General features: G+C 38.4%; 1 protein-coding gene across 1 annotated transcript; it reads right to left on the bottom strand.

Annotated features, from left to right (window-relative positions):
• Nucleotides 1-1,834: 1,834 nt before the first annotated feature.
• On the bottom strand, nt 1,835-15,750 carry LOC139147854 (uncharacterized). Its single transcript, XM_070719069.1, has 3 exons — nt 15,644-15,750; nt 9,784-9,912; nt 1,835-4,540 (listed from the first exon to the last, which is right to left on the bottom strand). Exons 2-3 carry the CDS (start codon nt 9,904-9,906, stop codon nt 2,759-2,761), a joined length of 1,905 nt encoding a protein of 634 aa, XP_070575170.1. The 5' UTR covers nt 9,907-9,912; nt 15,644-15,750; the 3' UTR covers nt 1,835-2,758.
• Between the last annotated feature and the right edge of the window lie 379 nt (nt 15,751-16,129).

Raw genomic sequence — 16,129 nt, 5'->3', positions numbered from 1 at the left:
ACAGCAATGTATATGACCCTACTTACGACAACATTGCTATGTTGACCTATTTTTGGATAAAATATAGTAAATTTTAGTCACATTTCTAAAAAAATTGATTTTTTTCACCTTTTTGGTTCTGAGAATCCTTTTCTGTGGATATATTTATACTCTGAAGCAGTCGTCTCACTAAAATATACAGGTATAAATAACTGCAACAAGCCACTTATCCTTGAAACGAACTGTCAATGTCGTTGTGGGACCATTAACATAACTTTAAAATGTCGAAGAAAACCAACTTTCAAATCAACATTTTCTAGATTCATATATTGTAATGTTCTTAACACTTTGTAAAGTTAACTTTTTATCGATCGCAAATTTTTCGAACATCTTCGGTTCATTTTTCCTCATAATATCAGTATATGTGCATCTGTGCATCCGCATAGATAGCAGTTTGTGTTTATTTCGCAAGAGTTGTCAATTCTCATATTAATACTCTCCCAATTGAAGGAAAAGAATTTCCCACTTTCTGGAAAAATTCATATTTGAGCCTTCCATGCTGGTCGTTTTTGCTATGGTTTGCCAGTACTTCTTATTGAGGTCGCCTGGATACCTGCTTCTCCACTATGTGTTCGATGCAAGTATAACGTCTCTTCCTTTACGATCTCTGGGTTGAGGTACCGGACTGGGATTGTAATGCTTTTTCTCCTTGTATGTGAGCCGACACACAGTGTTTTCGGTTGTAAGCACCACTGTAGATCGTTATTACTAAACAGCAATGGTACGGTCAAGACACAACTGCTAAATCTTCAACTCTGCCCTACTATACTTTACTTTACTCTAAACTCTGTTCTACCTCTGCCTAGAAAGTTCATATCTTAAGTAGTTTTCAAATCTTCATATCAATATGTACAGATGACTTAGCATACAGCTTTAATTAAACACAAATAGGTCGGGATATATTCAAAGACAGGATCTTTCAACTTGAAGTCTGAGTAAATGTCAACCCGCGGTAATTTCTAATTAGAGTATGACAAATTTCAATGTCATGTTAAGGTTTTAAGGACATGGCGAAACTCATTTGCATATTTAACGAACATTAATTATGAGGGTATATATATGGATTTACTTGATCAATGTTGACCTATGTTATGAATGTCACATTGTTTACATGAGCTAATTACTAATTTGCACATCAAACGAACTTTCCTAATAATGAATATATTATTTTCATACAGCCTTGACCAAATTTGATGACTAAGTATTAATTAATTTCTAAGTACATTAAAATACTATAATGCAACAGTAATGAAAAGTCAATTTGCATCAGCTGATTTACTATTTTGCATGTTTAACGAGCTTTCCCCATTATGGGTATATCAGGATTGACTCAAGAAAAGTTGACGAAATTCGCTGTGTACATTGGAAATACTATAATAATATAATTTGAATGGAATTCACTTAGCATTTTTACATCAGCTGATAACTTATTTGTACAATTAACGAAATTTCCTAATTATGAAAATATCTCTGGATAGACGACCAAATTTGATGAAACATGCCATGTACGTTGAAGATACTATGATATATAATACTAAAGAAAGTATACTATGATATATAATACTAAAGAAAGTCATCTAGCATTTTCACATCTGCTAATTACTAATTTGCATATTTAATGGCATGTACATTAGTAATTTTGATCTAATGAAACTCTTTTGTTCATATAATTTTCAATAACAAAATGTACCTTTCAGGTACCAAAGCAACGAATATAACACAAATCATGACCTCAAACGCACATTTATGCAAATGATCTCCTAAGATAATCGGCATAACGATGCAAATACCCTTGTGAAATGCTAATGGGATCAACTGCACTCACTATTGTGAATTTTAAGATTGATTACAGAGCGAGCCACGTGATTTCACATAATTAATTGAAGGAACAATCGTCTTTGATAATATTAGCATTTTTTCTATAAAGCAAGTACATTTTCTTCTTCCTCCTTGACATTATTTTGGGAGTGAAACAAGACACAAAAATTTTGATTTACAGTCAAAACAAGATACTTAAAATCCACACAAGGTACAGCTTAAGGAGTGGTTGACTATCCTTCTTACATTAGAACATACTGTTTGACCAGTCCAATTTCTTATATAATGCACTACAACACAGTTCAACAAATACCATCGTCAAACATGAAATAGACGCGTCCCTCGACAGGAGCTTCGAAAATTATAAGTAAATCCTCTGTTATCAGTAGTATTTTGAGGCATAGTTCACGCCCCCTCTACTGTCTATGATTTATAACTGTGTCAACACGTGAAGGTGAACATCTCTTGAAGAAGCATGATGCTAATTTCACGGTCAGCTGATGAATACAAAAGTATTCCTGGTTGCTTGAGGTCAATGCCATCACAATTACCTCTTTTAGTCCTAAAACTTTTAGGATGTTCGGTCACCAAATATGATTATGAGAAATTAAAATCATCTCCATCTTCGAGAATGTTGTCTATCAACGTTGTTCGAGATTCTACGTTTGGCCCTGTATTCTCAGACGGAAGGTTAAAGGACTTCAGACAGGTCTTCAACGTACATATGTTCTCACACACATTCTTAGAGTAATGTGGAAAATTTACGCCGCCATTTCAATCACTGAGGCTGTTCAGTACACTAAAGTAATGGACAAGTAGGTAATAAATGGGTTTCGCTAATCAAACACATGATCAAATACTTGTCTAAGTCTAGGATTTTTGGAGCTTGCATCGAAGATATTCATCTGTTCTCATCGTCGTCATGCTGTACCTTAGAGAAAGTCCACTCTAAATTTCTCTCATAACCATTTAGCTGGGTAACCCGTCGTTTATTCATTTTCCATTTGTGTGGAATTACTCGGTTCAGCTCGAGCCTGAAATCACGCAGCTTGAGTCCATTATGCTCCAAGATGTCAGTGAACTTTGGGATATCCTTCCGTCGAGGTCGTTCGCCTGACTTCCTGATACGGTGCATCAGGAAAACTGCTCTGAGATACTTGATCAATGGTGTCACCATGTCATAATACTCATTGTACGCAGCCGTCGTGGCGTAGAATCCAAAATCGCTGATTGGAACGCCCGTGTCCTTGGCTATGGCAGATGTCAATGGGAAAGACCCAATAAAATAGATTTGAGGGATTGGATTTGGGTCTGTGGTCTTCAGAAAGTCAAGCCAATTCATCAGTTCTGTGAGGATTACTGCTTTAGAGTTTGAACTGTTAAGAAATGGTTTGAAAAACTCCAGGGTAGTTGGTAAACCGTAATAATCAGCCAGGTTAGACGTGGTAATACGATCATACTTGTTCAATTCGAACTTGTCTTCCAGCTGAAAGCAACCACCGAGAAGAACTCGGAAAGACACATGACCAGCCTTCAAATGACACGTGAAACTATTCATCACATGAGATATGTATGTACTGTACATTTGTGAGACGCAGTTTGCATCACAGTGAGAACTAGCCTCCAAGTAATCCCAGCCACAGAATGGGGATATGTCCGAGGCAATGGTAAATATCAATGGTTCCTGGATGAAGAGCTGGGCCAAAGACATTGTCAGTAAACTGTCTGACAATTGCATCATTAACGATTTGTCATGGAAAGGATTTCTTATCAACAGTGTAACATTTTGACAAACCACCTGGTTTACATGTCTGTCGGTAGACGACAGCATTACACCAGTTTCCCACCATTCTTGTAGTGATTCACGATGGCGCTCAGGAACGCCACCTTTATGATAGGACCATCCGGATTCGGTACCCGGGCAGATCTTTTTCATGGCCTGGAATTGATTAAGGATATGGGACTCAGGGCCACCCTTTTCTAACGACGTCAACCAAGCGGTCCATACAGACTTCAATTCTTTAAGATTATTTTCTGAAATATTTAACTTATCTGATGTCTTTTTGGCCAACTTTTTTTCGTCAATCTCAATCAATTCTTTGAGGGTGTTTGCCAAACTATGATTGTGCTCTTCAGTGATGCACAATGAATACCATAATTGAACCAAGGTGTCTGACGTGTAGTTGACATCATCAGTGGTGAACATCATGTACAAGAACAATACGTTCTTAGCAAGTATGTGAGCATCACAGTCGTTTAAGGTGAATTCTACTTGACCTTTAAACTCTTTCGGAAGCGAGGCTACCGTCTTGATGACGTTTCTGAGGTCACCAACACCAGCAAGAAGAAGAGACAATTTGTCAGAGTAATTGCCACCACTCCATTCATTCTGTTGTAGTTTTAACAGATCAAATGCTGGTGAGTTACCCCAGTAATAGACGCCGACATATTTTGGGACAGAGTGTACCCGTGAAAGCTGGGCTCTATCGTCCGGATATTGGGACAGTTGGACAATATCATCTTGTACATCTAAACATTTGGTCTTGTGTTTTATCCAGTCTTTCATCTGGCAGTCCTTATCACAGTACCATTCCATTAAACAACCAGAACATTGTTTTGTTGTGGATGTTTTCCTGCGACAGTGCCCGCATTCATGAACTTTCATTGCAAATCTACACTCGATCTGAAATAGACAAGACAAAGTGTATGAAATCAGTAGCCCACTTAAAATTCAAAAACATTCTCAGCGATCCCTGATTTACCTAGCCTTGGTTCAAGTCGCTGCATTTTGAAAAAATAAAATCATTTGCAAAAGATACTTTTATGTCTCTTTTATTTCATACAAACTGCTTTTTGCAATTTGGCTGCCCAGGTGTTGTTTTCCTAGCGATCGAACTCGTTACCTTTGAGTCTGCGCAGTAGTGAGTAAATTTCTTTCCGGATTAGGGACTGGTCAGTTTATTCAGTATGGGTGCAGTGGATTCGTTGGGGTCACCCTTGTTTCGACTTTGGTGATGAGGTCACCATCTTTTTGAAATGCGGATGGGGTCCAGTGTGTTTTTGAATTAAGACACCAGCTCGTTCTCGCTTAAAATGCATCGTACCTGCCACAAATTGTATCATTCAGTTGTAGTTTTCAGAGCGCCCTTCGGGTACGTAACTTTACTATATCAGGGATATATATCAGTTATATCTTGATGTTTTCAAATTCAACGTACGTTATGCAAAGCATCATACCAGCATCAAATCTCTTTATACAGAAGACGCGAGACATTGTCATGACTCGTGCCCATTTTTCGAATTCCCTAATGACACAAGCTTAGTTGGCTGTATATCCGATAATGATGATAGTTATTACAGGTGTAAATTTGATAATTTTGTGAAATGGAGTTATCAAAATTTTCTACAACTAAATGTTAATAAAACTAAAGAGATTGTAATTGATTTTAGTCGTAGGCACGATGAGCCACAACCAGTGTGCATTGAGGGGAAAACAGTCGACAGAGTGTGTACTTATACTTATAAATATCTTGGTCAAAATTTGGACAATAAGTTAAATTGGAAGGAACATACTTCCCATGTCATTAAAAAAGCTCAGCCACGTCTGTATTGCTTGTATAAGTTACAGTCTTTTAAGTAAATCCTAATATTTTGTACACTTTTTATTCGTCTACTGTACAAAGTGTTTTAGTGTTTGGAGCTGTTTGTTAGGATGGTAACATCTCTGTCCAGGAGAAAACTAGATTGGAAAAGGTGATTTAAAAAGTTAGTAAAGGGGTTGGGCGGAAATTATGCTCCTTTGATGAAACTTATACAGACAGACAAACTGCCATCCTCAGTGATGCGACACATCCTTTGTACAAGGACTTTGATAGTCATCGTATTGAAAGAAGTGGTAGATTAAGAATGCCCTTTCCATACACAATGCGTTTTGAGTATTCTTTATACCAAAAGGACAATTTTAAATCAAGCGGAACAGATCTTTAAGCAACTTTATTTTCGTCCCGTTTTTATGTTTGCGTGTGTACGCACTTAACTGTTTTATGTCTATTGCCTGATTGTTTTAAAGCAGACATTGTAAATTCTCCAAGGAGATTAATAAAGTATTGTATTGTATTGTATTGCCTACTGTTTTTTCTATGAGCACTCAGTATGAAAAGTATGAAAAGCAACATGCAGTCATATTTCAAAATACACTGATACAGTGACATATTTTAGAAGGAAAAAATGACAAGATATTTTTATTTTCATTTCTTCCTGTGACAGGTTTTCTAAAATAAAATGTGTTGTTTATGAGTAACATGATAGTTCAGTTAACAAACGACAGTTTTTGTCATCATTAGCTGTGCTTTTATGGTTTCAGGCATAAAAGGAAAGGTTCTCTCAGACACTCTGCATATCAGATTTGGCTGCAATCTATGAAAATAACTCTCCAGAGCATATCAGAAGATAAAATTGGAACCAAACAAAAAAAAAAACATTTTTCTTTGCTCCTGTCCATTGTTTTGGTATATGCATGTTTGCACTTTGCAATACTAACAGAGTAATGGCTGGTAGGGATAGTTTCCTTTATAAAATTTCTGAACCTGTCATTAAAAGGTAACAGAGAAAACCAAATTCATATCCAATACCTTGGAAACTGGTACAAGGACTACTATTTAAGTATGGTTTCAGAGAACTGACATTTTTCATTGTCACTGACTATAAAGTTTTATGCCTAAACTTTTAATCATAACACAAAGTTAAATTTAGTGTTTCTTTACGGAATTGTAGCTATAATTTATGACAAATACAATTTAGCTTCTTTTTTACTTTTGTTCTTTAATATCAACTACAGTGTCATCCGGTACTCTCTGAATCTGTTTACTCCAATTTGGTGAAATGATGGTGAAAGGGTTAAAGGTACCTTGCAATGCCCAGTGTTACACTTGTTGAAATAGCCTGCATATAAATAGGCAAAACTGAGTTTTCAGACCAGACCAAAATTTAGGTATTGGCAATATTAGACATAAATGTCTATTTTATACATATATATGCTTTGTTGACAAACTGGAGTCTGGGCATTTATGTTCTTAATATACAGAAAAAAAAATCATGAAAAATTGTCAAAAGATACAGCCACCTGTCCCTTAAATATGCTAAGCTTTACCCACAAATGAGAAAAACCAGACTTTCAGTTAGCGGAGCATGGGTTTATAGACACTTGACATGACGGCTGGCAATAGTCTATTAACCCACTGAAATTTTTGATGTACTGTTGTTCTCTCTTTGATATTGCTGATTGGCACCATTAGCATACAACAGTTCTGGACATCTTATGCATAGAAAGTATGAAATACATTCGCAGCTTATCCAAATTCCTATACTACAACTGACATGTCAACAATTTGACAAAAACAGTATGACTGAATGTTGAAAATACTTCTATATAACTATATGCATAATTTACATTTCACCTTTTGATATATAATATATATATATATATATATATATATATATATATATATATATATATATTAGATTTTACCTTTAGTTTTTGCTCTTTCTCGGGGTCACCCTCTATTCGAAAGTTGCAATGGATGTCTGCAAAACATTATCCTCCTTACCCCCCCCCCCGGCGGAAGAACTGACCAGTCCCTTTGAGAAACTCCCCTCTGTCACAGACAAATAGATGACAGACTAGCAAAGCAACATGTCTTTTATTTCATGGTCGTCTCGGTAGACTATGGCCTTTTCATATTAAAAATGAGCTTCAAAGGTGTTAGACTTTTTGAAGACTTTGTTTGTGGTTGATAATAGTCGCGCCAGCGGCTTACTGACTACGCATGCGCCTATTCATAATATACTATGCGACTAACCGGAAGTACCCTACCTTCATGGGCGCCGCCATGTTTTTTTGAGTACTCGTAAATAAACAAATACAAAACGTGCAAATTATTATTTTATAACATGCCATTTATAAAATATATCTTTTTTTAGCCAGTTAGTGTTATTATCCACCTTGTCGCTGTTACAAAATATCGTTAATATCACACGTAAAAAGTAGAAAATGGGAGAAAACTGTCGTGCATATGAACGGGGGGGGGGCATACGCATAGAATGCTGGGATTGAATTTTAGAAAAGCGCCCCCTGTATCAATAACTAGATTCAAAAATTGCCAGTTTTTAGACGGAACGCTCTAGTTTTCAGCTTGCAAGTGGAAGGTGGGCAGTGCGGCTACCATCGCAATGGTAACGATGGCATAATACGTCCCTTGTTTAACACAATAGGCTGTTATCATGGTAAAAATTGCCAATTTTTGTCCAACATTATTACACATTACAGAAAATCTATTCCTGCACTGCTGCAGGGTTTGACGTCGTGTACGTACGTGAACTGCTTTCATCAGAGGGAAACTGGGCATAGTTGTCATATGAAGTAACAATTAATTATATTTTATCATGAATCAATACAAATAACATTGCCAATCTTAACCCCTGGCGCGACACCAAGGGCTGAGCCCTATATAATATTAGCTCGAGATCATGCGAAACGTACGACGAGATGGCATCGTGCTGCCAGTCGCGTAGCAACCATACTTACTTTGTGAGCTCTCAAGGCAGAAACACTGCTTCACGCCAATCAAAACATAACACGCCAGCAGTTTCATTAACACGTCATTCCATGTATAACTTGAAAAAGACGATATGACTGACCGTTTACCATTGAGTAAAACCAGACAGTATCGATAAAAGACTTTCAAATTTGGTTCAAACACACGAAAATCCGGAAATCCGGAAACTACCGAAGGGTGCATGTTCGGCACTCTTCGGAAATGAGACGCGAGAGCTACCTGAGACGAGGCGTACATCGAGGGCTTACGTAACCGCCTCACACCATGAACATACCCGTTGCTAGTCTGTCTCTCTATTTGTCTGTGCCTGTACCACGTTCACTCACATATCACTTTCGACCCTCTCATGCGTTTCGTGAGAAAACAAATCATTGTGTTCGCACAACTAAAAAGTTCACAAATGACAGTGACTTGAACCAAGTCAATGACACACCCAAAAGTTGATACCACAGCATATCGCGTTAACCACTCTGTCTTTTCAATCTTTCAAGACAGACTAAATCTTTCACAAATGCTCTCATTTCCCACGAGTTTCACAACGCATCGTTTTGACTTTCAATCAATCAATAGAGTAGTGATAGCTATACTACGCCACTTCACAAAGAAAGGCTAAGGATAGAACATTAGATGGTGTGAGAGGTGGTCGAAACTTAGGATGTATGCAGTGGTTGGTTTTAAAATGTGTGACACATTTGTGGAGTTTGTAGAGCTCATTTTTTGCCAGAATTCCTCACTTTTTGAACTTTCTGTCATGTATATAATTTCAAAAGCAATGCAACTGCCTTTTATCATTCTTTTTGTGCAGCAGCCTCAATTCAAACCATCAACTCTAAAGTTGTTATGGTCGTTCCTACTCGCCATGAAGGTGTTCTGCTCAATCTCAGTACCAATCATTCATTAAGGACCAATCTACTTTTGCTTATGCTGGGCAGAGATTTCAAATACATTAAATTAATGTTTGTGTAATCTTACAAACAGGACATACATATTGTATTTCTAATTTACCGTCATGGTAAGGATTGAAGCTTAAGATAAAGCTTTTCTTCAGCCTTCGCACATCAAACAATGGCCTCCTTCAGGTGTTCAGCGAAGGATTAACAATTTAAAGGCCTGTGTCGGGCGTCAGATTGTCTTGCCTGGAAATTTACTTAATGGATTACAATTTCAATGGAATGCAAAAGGCTATGTACCTCCACAACCCTCTTACGGACCAGAATAAACTTGATCCCTGGGATCGAGTCCCCTATCTTTAAGAAACATCTTGGCATAAAGTCAACTATTTTTCTCAATTTTAGACTACTATGATACTGACCTCATGTCTAAACTTGTCTTCTTTCATACATTTTCTACAACAGTACAGACCAAAATCACACTGCGGACACTTCACGGTCCCTGCACGTCCACAACGCCAACACTGTCCGATAAGGGAATCCATGTTACCCTGAAGAAATAAAAAAATATCATGAGTACTCACTGATACGATACTATTTTTTATACGCAAATGATTCTAGATTCATTGATTTTCTTTTAGTTAGATCCCAATGATACTAAGAAAACATGCAGACACATTGCACCTTGTGTGACATTGCACCAGTTTCTGTGTCACACTGCGCACTACACATTGCACCTTATGTCACGTCGCAGCTTGCGTGTCACATTACAAATTGCACCCTGTGACACATTGTATCTAGTGTCACACTACACCCTACACATTGCACCTTGTGTCACATTGCACCTTCTGTGTCACATTGCACTCTACATATTACAACTTCTTGCATATTGCATCTTCTGTTTAATACCACACATTGCATTTTGTGTCACCTTGCACCGTCTGCATCACACTACACATTGCACTTTGCGTTGCACACTCAGTGCCACACTGCATCTCGTGTGTCACATTGCACCTTCTGTGTCACACTGCACATCGCAACTTCCGTTTCACATAGTTTCTTCTTTGTCACACGACACATTTCACCTTGTGTCCCGTTCATTACATCCGTGACACGCTACACAATACACATTGCACTGTGTCACATTGCACATTCTGTGTCATACTTGACACTGCATATTGCACCCCCTGTTTCACGCTGCCAATATTTTTGGTAAAAAACAAGAAATTTCACACAGAATTTCAGGTAAGTTCAAACAAGCGACCTAGCGGCCGATATAGCTCCGCTGTGTTTATGTTGAGAATTAACACTTGAAGGTATGCACTGCAATAGCCATCAACGTCCGCATTTCAATGCCAAAGTGAGACAAATAAACAGGGATAACATAGAGAATGAAGGGAATACAATTCTTTCAGAAGACAAGTTTGAAAATGTATTAAGTTCATGAGGTTTAATTAAACGACCAGAGATTAAGCCAGTGGCTAGAGCAGTGGACGCACGATCACAGGATGGCGAGTTCGAGCCCCGGCATGGGCATGGTGCTGTGTCCTTGAGCAAGGCACTTTATTAGTCCCCGCGGACGAAGTCCGGCGGGGACTTATAGATTGGGTCCCGTCTGTGCGTCTATCCGTCCGTCCGTCCGTCCGTCCGTCCGTCATCAACAGTTTCTCAGACACTGCTGAACCAATTTCGTTCAAACTTAGCACAAAGGCATAGCACTATGACCTACAGATGCACGTCGATTTATTTTGTGATACGATCCAATTTGGCTGCGAGGCGGCCATTTTATTGCGATTTTTCATGTCTTTGGACCATAACTCAGACATCCTTGAGCAGATTCTGTTCAAACTTGGCACAAAGGCATAACACTATGGCTTTCATATCCATGTCAAATAATTTTGCAATATGATCCAATATGGGCGCAAGGCGGCCATTTTGTTGCGATTTTTCATGTCTTTGGACCATAACTCAGACATCCTTCTACAGATTCTGTTCAAACTTGGCACAAAGGCATAACACTATGGCCTACATGTGCATGTCAAATTAGTTTGTGATACGATCCAATATGGCCGCGAGGCGGCCATTTTGTTTGCGATTTTTCGTGTCTTTGAACCATAACTCAAACATCCTCGAACCCATTCTGTTCAAACTTGGCACAAAGGCATAACACTATGGCCTACATATGCAAATCAAATTATATTGCGATAAGATCCAATATGGGCGTGAGGCGGCCATTTTGTTGCGATTTTTCACGTCTTTGGACCATAACTCAGACATCCTTGAACCGATTCTGTTCAAATTTGGCACAAAAGCAAAACAGTATGCCCTTCATATGAACACCAATTTATTTTGTGAAATGATCCGATATGGCTGACAGGCGGCCATTTTTTGCGATTTTTTCATGTCTTTGAACCGTAACTCAAACATCCTTGAACCGATTTTGTTCAAACTTGGCACAAAGGCAAAGCATGTACTATGGCATGCATATGCATGTATCAATTAACCTTGTGATAGGATCCAATATGGCTGCAGAACTGCCATTTTGTTGGAATTTTGCATGTCTTTGAATCGTAATTCAAAGGTCATTACACCCATTTTGTCCAAAGTTGGCACAAAGATCAAGCACTATGGCATGTTCCAATATGGCTGCCAGATTGTCATTTTTTTCCAATATCGCTGCCCAATGGTCATTTTTGGATTTGTTCATGTTTTTGAGGCTTAATCATATGCAAATATTCCTTAACCAATGTTGTTGAGACTTGGTACAAAGATAAAGAACTATGGCATACATATGCATGTCTACTAATTTTGTGCTATGATCCATATGGTCAATAGACAGTCATTTGATTTCAATTTTGGTGTGATTTTTTTATGTCTTTGAAACATAAACATAGGTCACTGTCCCTCGATGGACTGATTTTGTTCAAACGTGATAGGAAGATAAAATACTATGGCTGCATTCTTGTGCACATTAATTTGTTTCATTATATGATTCGAAATGGCTGATGGCTGATTAAAACAACATACCCTATCCTATAGCATTTCGAAAATTCCACCAAACCATGTGTATAGTATGTGCCGTCATGACACTAGAGGCAGTGAGGGCATCGTTATGTGTGATGTAATCAAAAGTTCCTTCAGTGGTCATTACTGGCAGAGATGAGTCATTTATTGAACGTTCCTCAGATTACTTTATTATGCAAGTCACAGGCCTGATGCACCTGTTGCATCAATGTCATTCCACAGCGACCTAGACCACAGCTACCTGGACACCAAAGATTATAACAAAATGGACAAGCGGGGACTGTGTCATCAACGATGACTTGTTCCTCATTGCTTCTCCCCACCCAGGAGTGATGGGTACCTGGTAGGACAGTGGTTGTAATGTGTGCGTTTAGCTCTGCTGCGCTTATTGGCTGCACATGTGAGCTGTTGTTTGCTCCTCAGGGAGTTGAGTGGTATCATATTAGGTCCAGTGACCAGGGGTAATAATAATTGTAAAGCGCCTTGATCACATGTACTTGTGGATATGTGCGCTATATAGGAACCCATTATTATTATTATTATTAAGTGTAACACATTCTTAGAATTGCACACAATTTCAAAGAAAGCTTGAAAGTGTCTAATAATGTTAGTAATATGCTAATCCCTTCTGTCAGCACTCCTCTGAACTCCTATCGCCATTGATAGACCTCCATGTCAAACTTTGCGATTTCCATGTTTAGGCCTATGGGACGGATAATATTTTTGCTTTGAAGCTAAGCTCAGAACAAATTATTTGCATACCAGAATCTGCTACGCTGTGACGCCACAGTACACTAACTTACATCGTGTTGCAATGTGAATTGATTATCTCAGTCCGAAAAACTGAGCATTCAACTTGCAAGCACAGTGGCGTTCGAATGTATAGGAAGCTGTTATATGGAGGTACGACGCAGAAAAAAATGGAAGGGTTCAAAAAGGTTGATTTTGTCATTGAGAAATTGTGAATGTGGTTCTGTTGAATCCATACTCCACTGACCTCTAAAGCGTCTACTCATAGTGTTCCTTCACACAACGATGGGAAAGCCGTGGCAGGAACGTAATATACTCGTAATTATAGTAGTCCCCTAGCATAGAGAGAGGAAAGTGGGCTTTGCGTAAGTTTAATAGCACTTTGTGCTTTGGGGCAAGTTGAGCGTGCTCGAAAACGGAGATCGATGACAATTTTGGATTAAAAATCGGCTGTTTTCGGCGGAGAAAGCGCGTGCTCCCAATCGGAGGTGCAACCAGCGGTTTTGTCCATGACAGTCAGGAGGGGTGTGGTTGGGAGGCCTGGTTTAGTCAGTAACACAAAGCACTGCCACGCAGAGCTGTAATACCTTTACCTGCCCCATGCAGGTGGCCTATTAAAGATAGGTTTCCATTTTATCACTCGCAGGTCGTATGTCGTTGCATGTAGTTATAATCTAACAGACGTAGATCGCATGTCGCTCAGTTTTGAAAGTTGCAGATCGCAGTTTAGCAATTCGCAGGTCGCATGTCATGACCGGTCTTCAATACAAATGACTGTAGTTTTCAGTGTTTTTGAAGACTACGTTGGAATCACCCAATATTCTCTCCTCTCCATTTTCTTCTTAAGGTAATATGCGCCTAAAACTTTAAAGTCTCAAACGTTTGCTCATACTTCCCGCAAGGAAAACAACAAATCAGGAATCACCGTTCAAAATTTGGTAAAATGAAACAAATTATCCAATATCTAAAGACATTCGAAATTCAAAATGACCATCATTAATGATAAAAAATAAAGGTTTCGATTTTTCATAAAAATATGCTGGTGAAAGCATTCTTTACGCCATGAGCTTCAAAATGAGCCCCCACAAGTGGTAGATCAAAAGATATTGTAAATGTTTGGGAGTCAGAAGATTTGCGCGCGAGATGCATTCTACATAAAGCAAAAAATATTGGTTAACTCCTAATCCGAAATCTCTGACAAATTGATGAGATGAGGCACCCTTTTTCGTTATTAGTCTGTTTAGCTTACAAGAACAACCGCCGATATATAGTTAAGGCAAGGAACGAACAATAAGAAAGACCGAATGCTGAATGCGCCACACCGCGTAGTGATCATTCCAAGAAATCAAAATGAAAGAGATTTTCGCTCGCGATAAGTTTGAAGTTTGGTGTTTCAGATATAGACAGTTGATTGTCACTTTTGCATTATGTAAGTCGCTGAGGTTACAGAAATTGTGTACAAAACTGTCGTGTTATTTTTAACGTAGATATTGTCAATTTACGGGGCACAAAATGCTGTTTATGCTGGTGCCAGGAGTTGAACGGTTACCCTTTCAAGGAATAGAATACATAATAAAAACAATTGTCCTTAAGTGACTGAGCTTCATTGACGCTGACGATACTTGTTCGAATTATCTGAGACTATTGGGTTCAGGACGCAAAGGGTAATGGTAGAAAGGATGACTTATAACAGAACTTAATGACAGAGCCTATGAAGGTAGTGTTCGCCTCGCAAGTGGACTTAAACTTTTGCCAAAACTTTCCTAAATGAAACTTTCAAACATTCCCTCACTAAATCACGAATGAAAACCAGGGGTCACCGTGAAATGTTTGGTACAAGAGAAACAAATTGCCTAACATTTACAGATATTTTAAATTCAAAATTGCCACCGTTCGTATATTAACTGTACGAGGGAAAAATCTGATTTTAGAAAAACTGCGATCGTGAAAATGTTTCTTACCCCAGGAGCTTTAAAATGAGCTGCCACAAATGTTAGATCAGAAAAGAATTGTAAAATTTGAGAGTCCAAAATATCTGTCCCCAAGGTGCAGCCAACCTTCACAAACCCATTGAAAAGATCAACACAGTGAAATAATAGCTTGTACTGTTGATTGTCGCTCTCGATAAAAGGTGATTGTTCAGGTCACCAGAAACTTCGTCGTTTCCAGGAAATTAAAAAGAAAGAAGTTTTAAAATAGATATTTGCTTAACTTGGACGACTCTGTACCTTACATCAAAAAGTGCTTTGGGGGTTTTACGAAGTCGTTATCGATGTCTGTGCTATGTAATAATTTTTCTCCTAAATTACAAGGACGGAAATGTCATTACCGTCTAATTTTGCCGGCTGCCACTTCCTAATGAAAACACTGCATACTACATACAGACTTTAGCGTATAGCGTTCATATAAAAGTGAAACTGTTAAACATCAAACTATCACGAGCAAATTGCCAACATTCTCGCGAAATCATAAACATTAGAATTACATTTAGTGGGAGGTTTGACATACCTATGACTACAGAATAATGACGTTATCGTCATATAGGTCACTGGCCTGTGCTCCGCTCTGTAGAAGTCGTCAAAATGGGGAAGGGGCCTTTCTGCCAGGCATAAATGTTCGACTCGTTACGCATGCTCAGACGGTCGTTTCTGCGGGATAATGGCTCTCTCAAGAACAATACCTGGCTTACGTTGTTCAGTGTTGTACAGTCAATTATTTCAATTCTTATTCAATTTTAACATTTCTCTGGTATTTATTTATGTATTTATCCGTTTCTTTATGTTGTGTTTCTTTCTTATACTTTCTTTCTCTCTTTATTCATTTGTTTTGTGTGTTTGTTTGTTTGTCCTTTGTGAAATCCTTGCTTACTGGGCCCCGTCGCTTGGCTTTTCTCCAAGTCGGCAGCAGTTACTGGCTTGCCTAGATCTACGCGATAGTCTGCCAGAGTATTTTGATTCAATTTACTGTTTTGTCATCTTTATGTCCGCAAACTTG

This window comes from Ptychodera flava, chromosome 2 (genome assembly GCF_041260155.1).
Source record: "Ptychodera flava strain L36383 chromosome 2, AS_Pfla_20210202, whole genome shotgun sequence".
NCBI classification, from domain to species: domain Eukaryota; kingdom Metazoa; phylum Hemichordata; class Enteropneusta; family Ptychoderidae; genus Ptychodera; species Ptychodera flava.
Note: the sequence above shows the minus strand (reverse complement) of the source record. Positions and strands in the feature narration are given on the sequence as shown.

Coding starts and splice junctions, on each gene's coding strand:
- LOC139147854 (XM_070719069.1), bottom strand. CDS start 9,906: ATGGATTCCCTTATCGGACAGTGTTGGCGTTGTGGACGTGCAGGGACC. Junction 4,541..9,783: donor AAGACAAGTTTAGACATGAG/GTCAGTATCATA, acceptor TGTCTATTTCAG/ATCGAGTGTAGATTTGCAAT.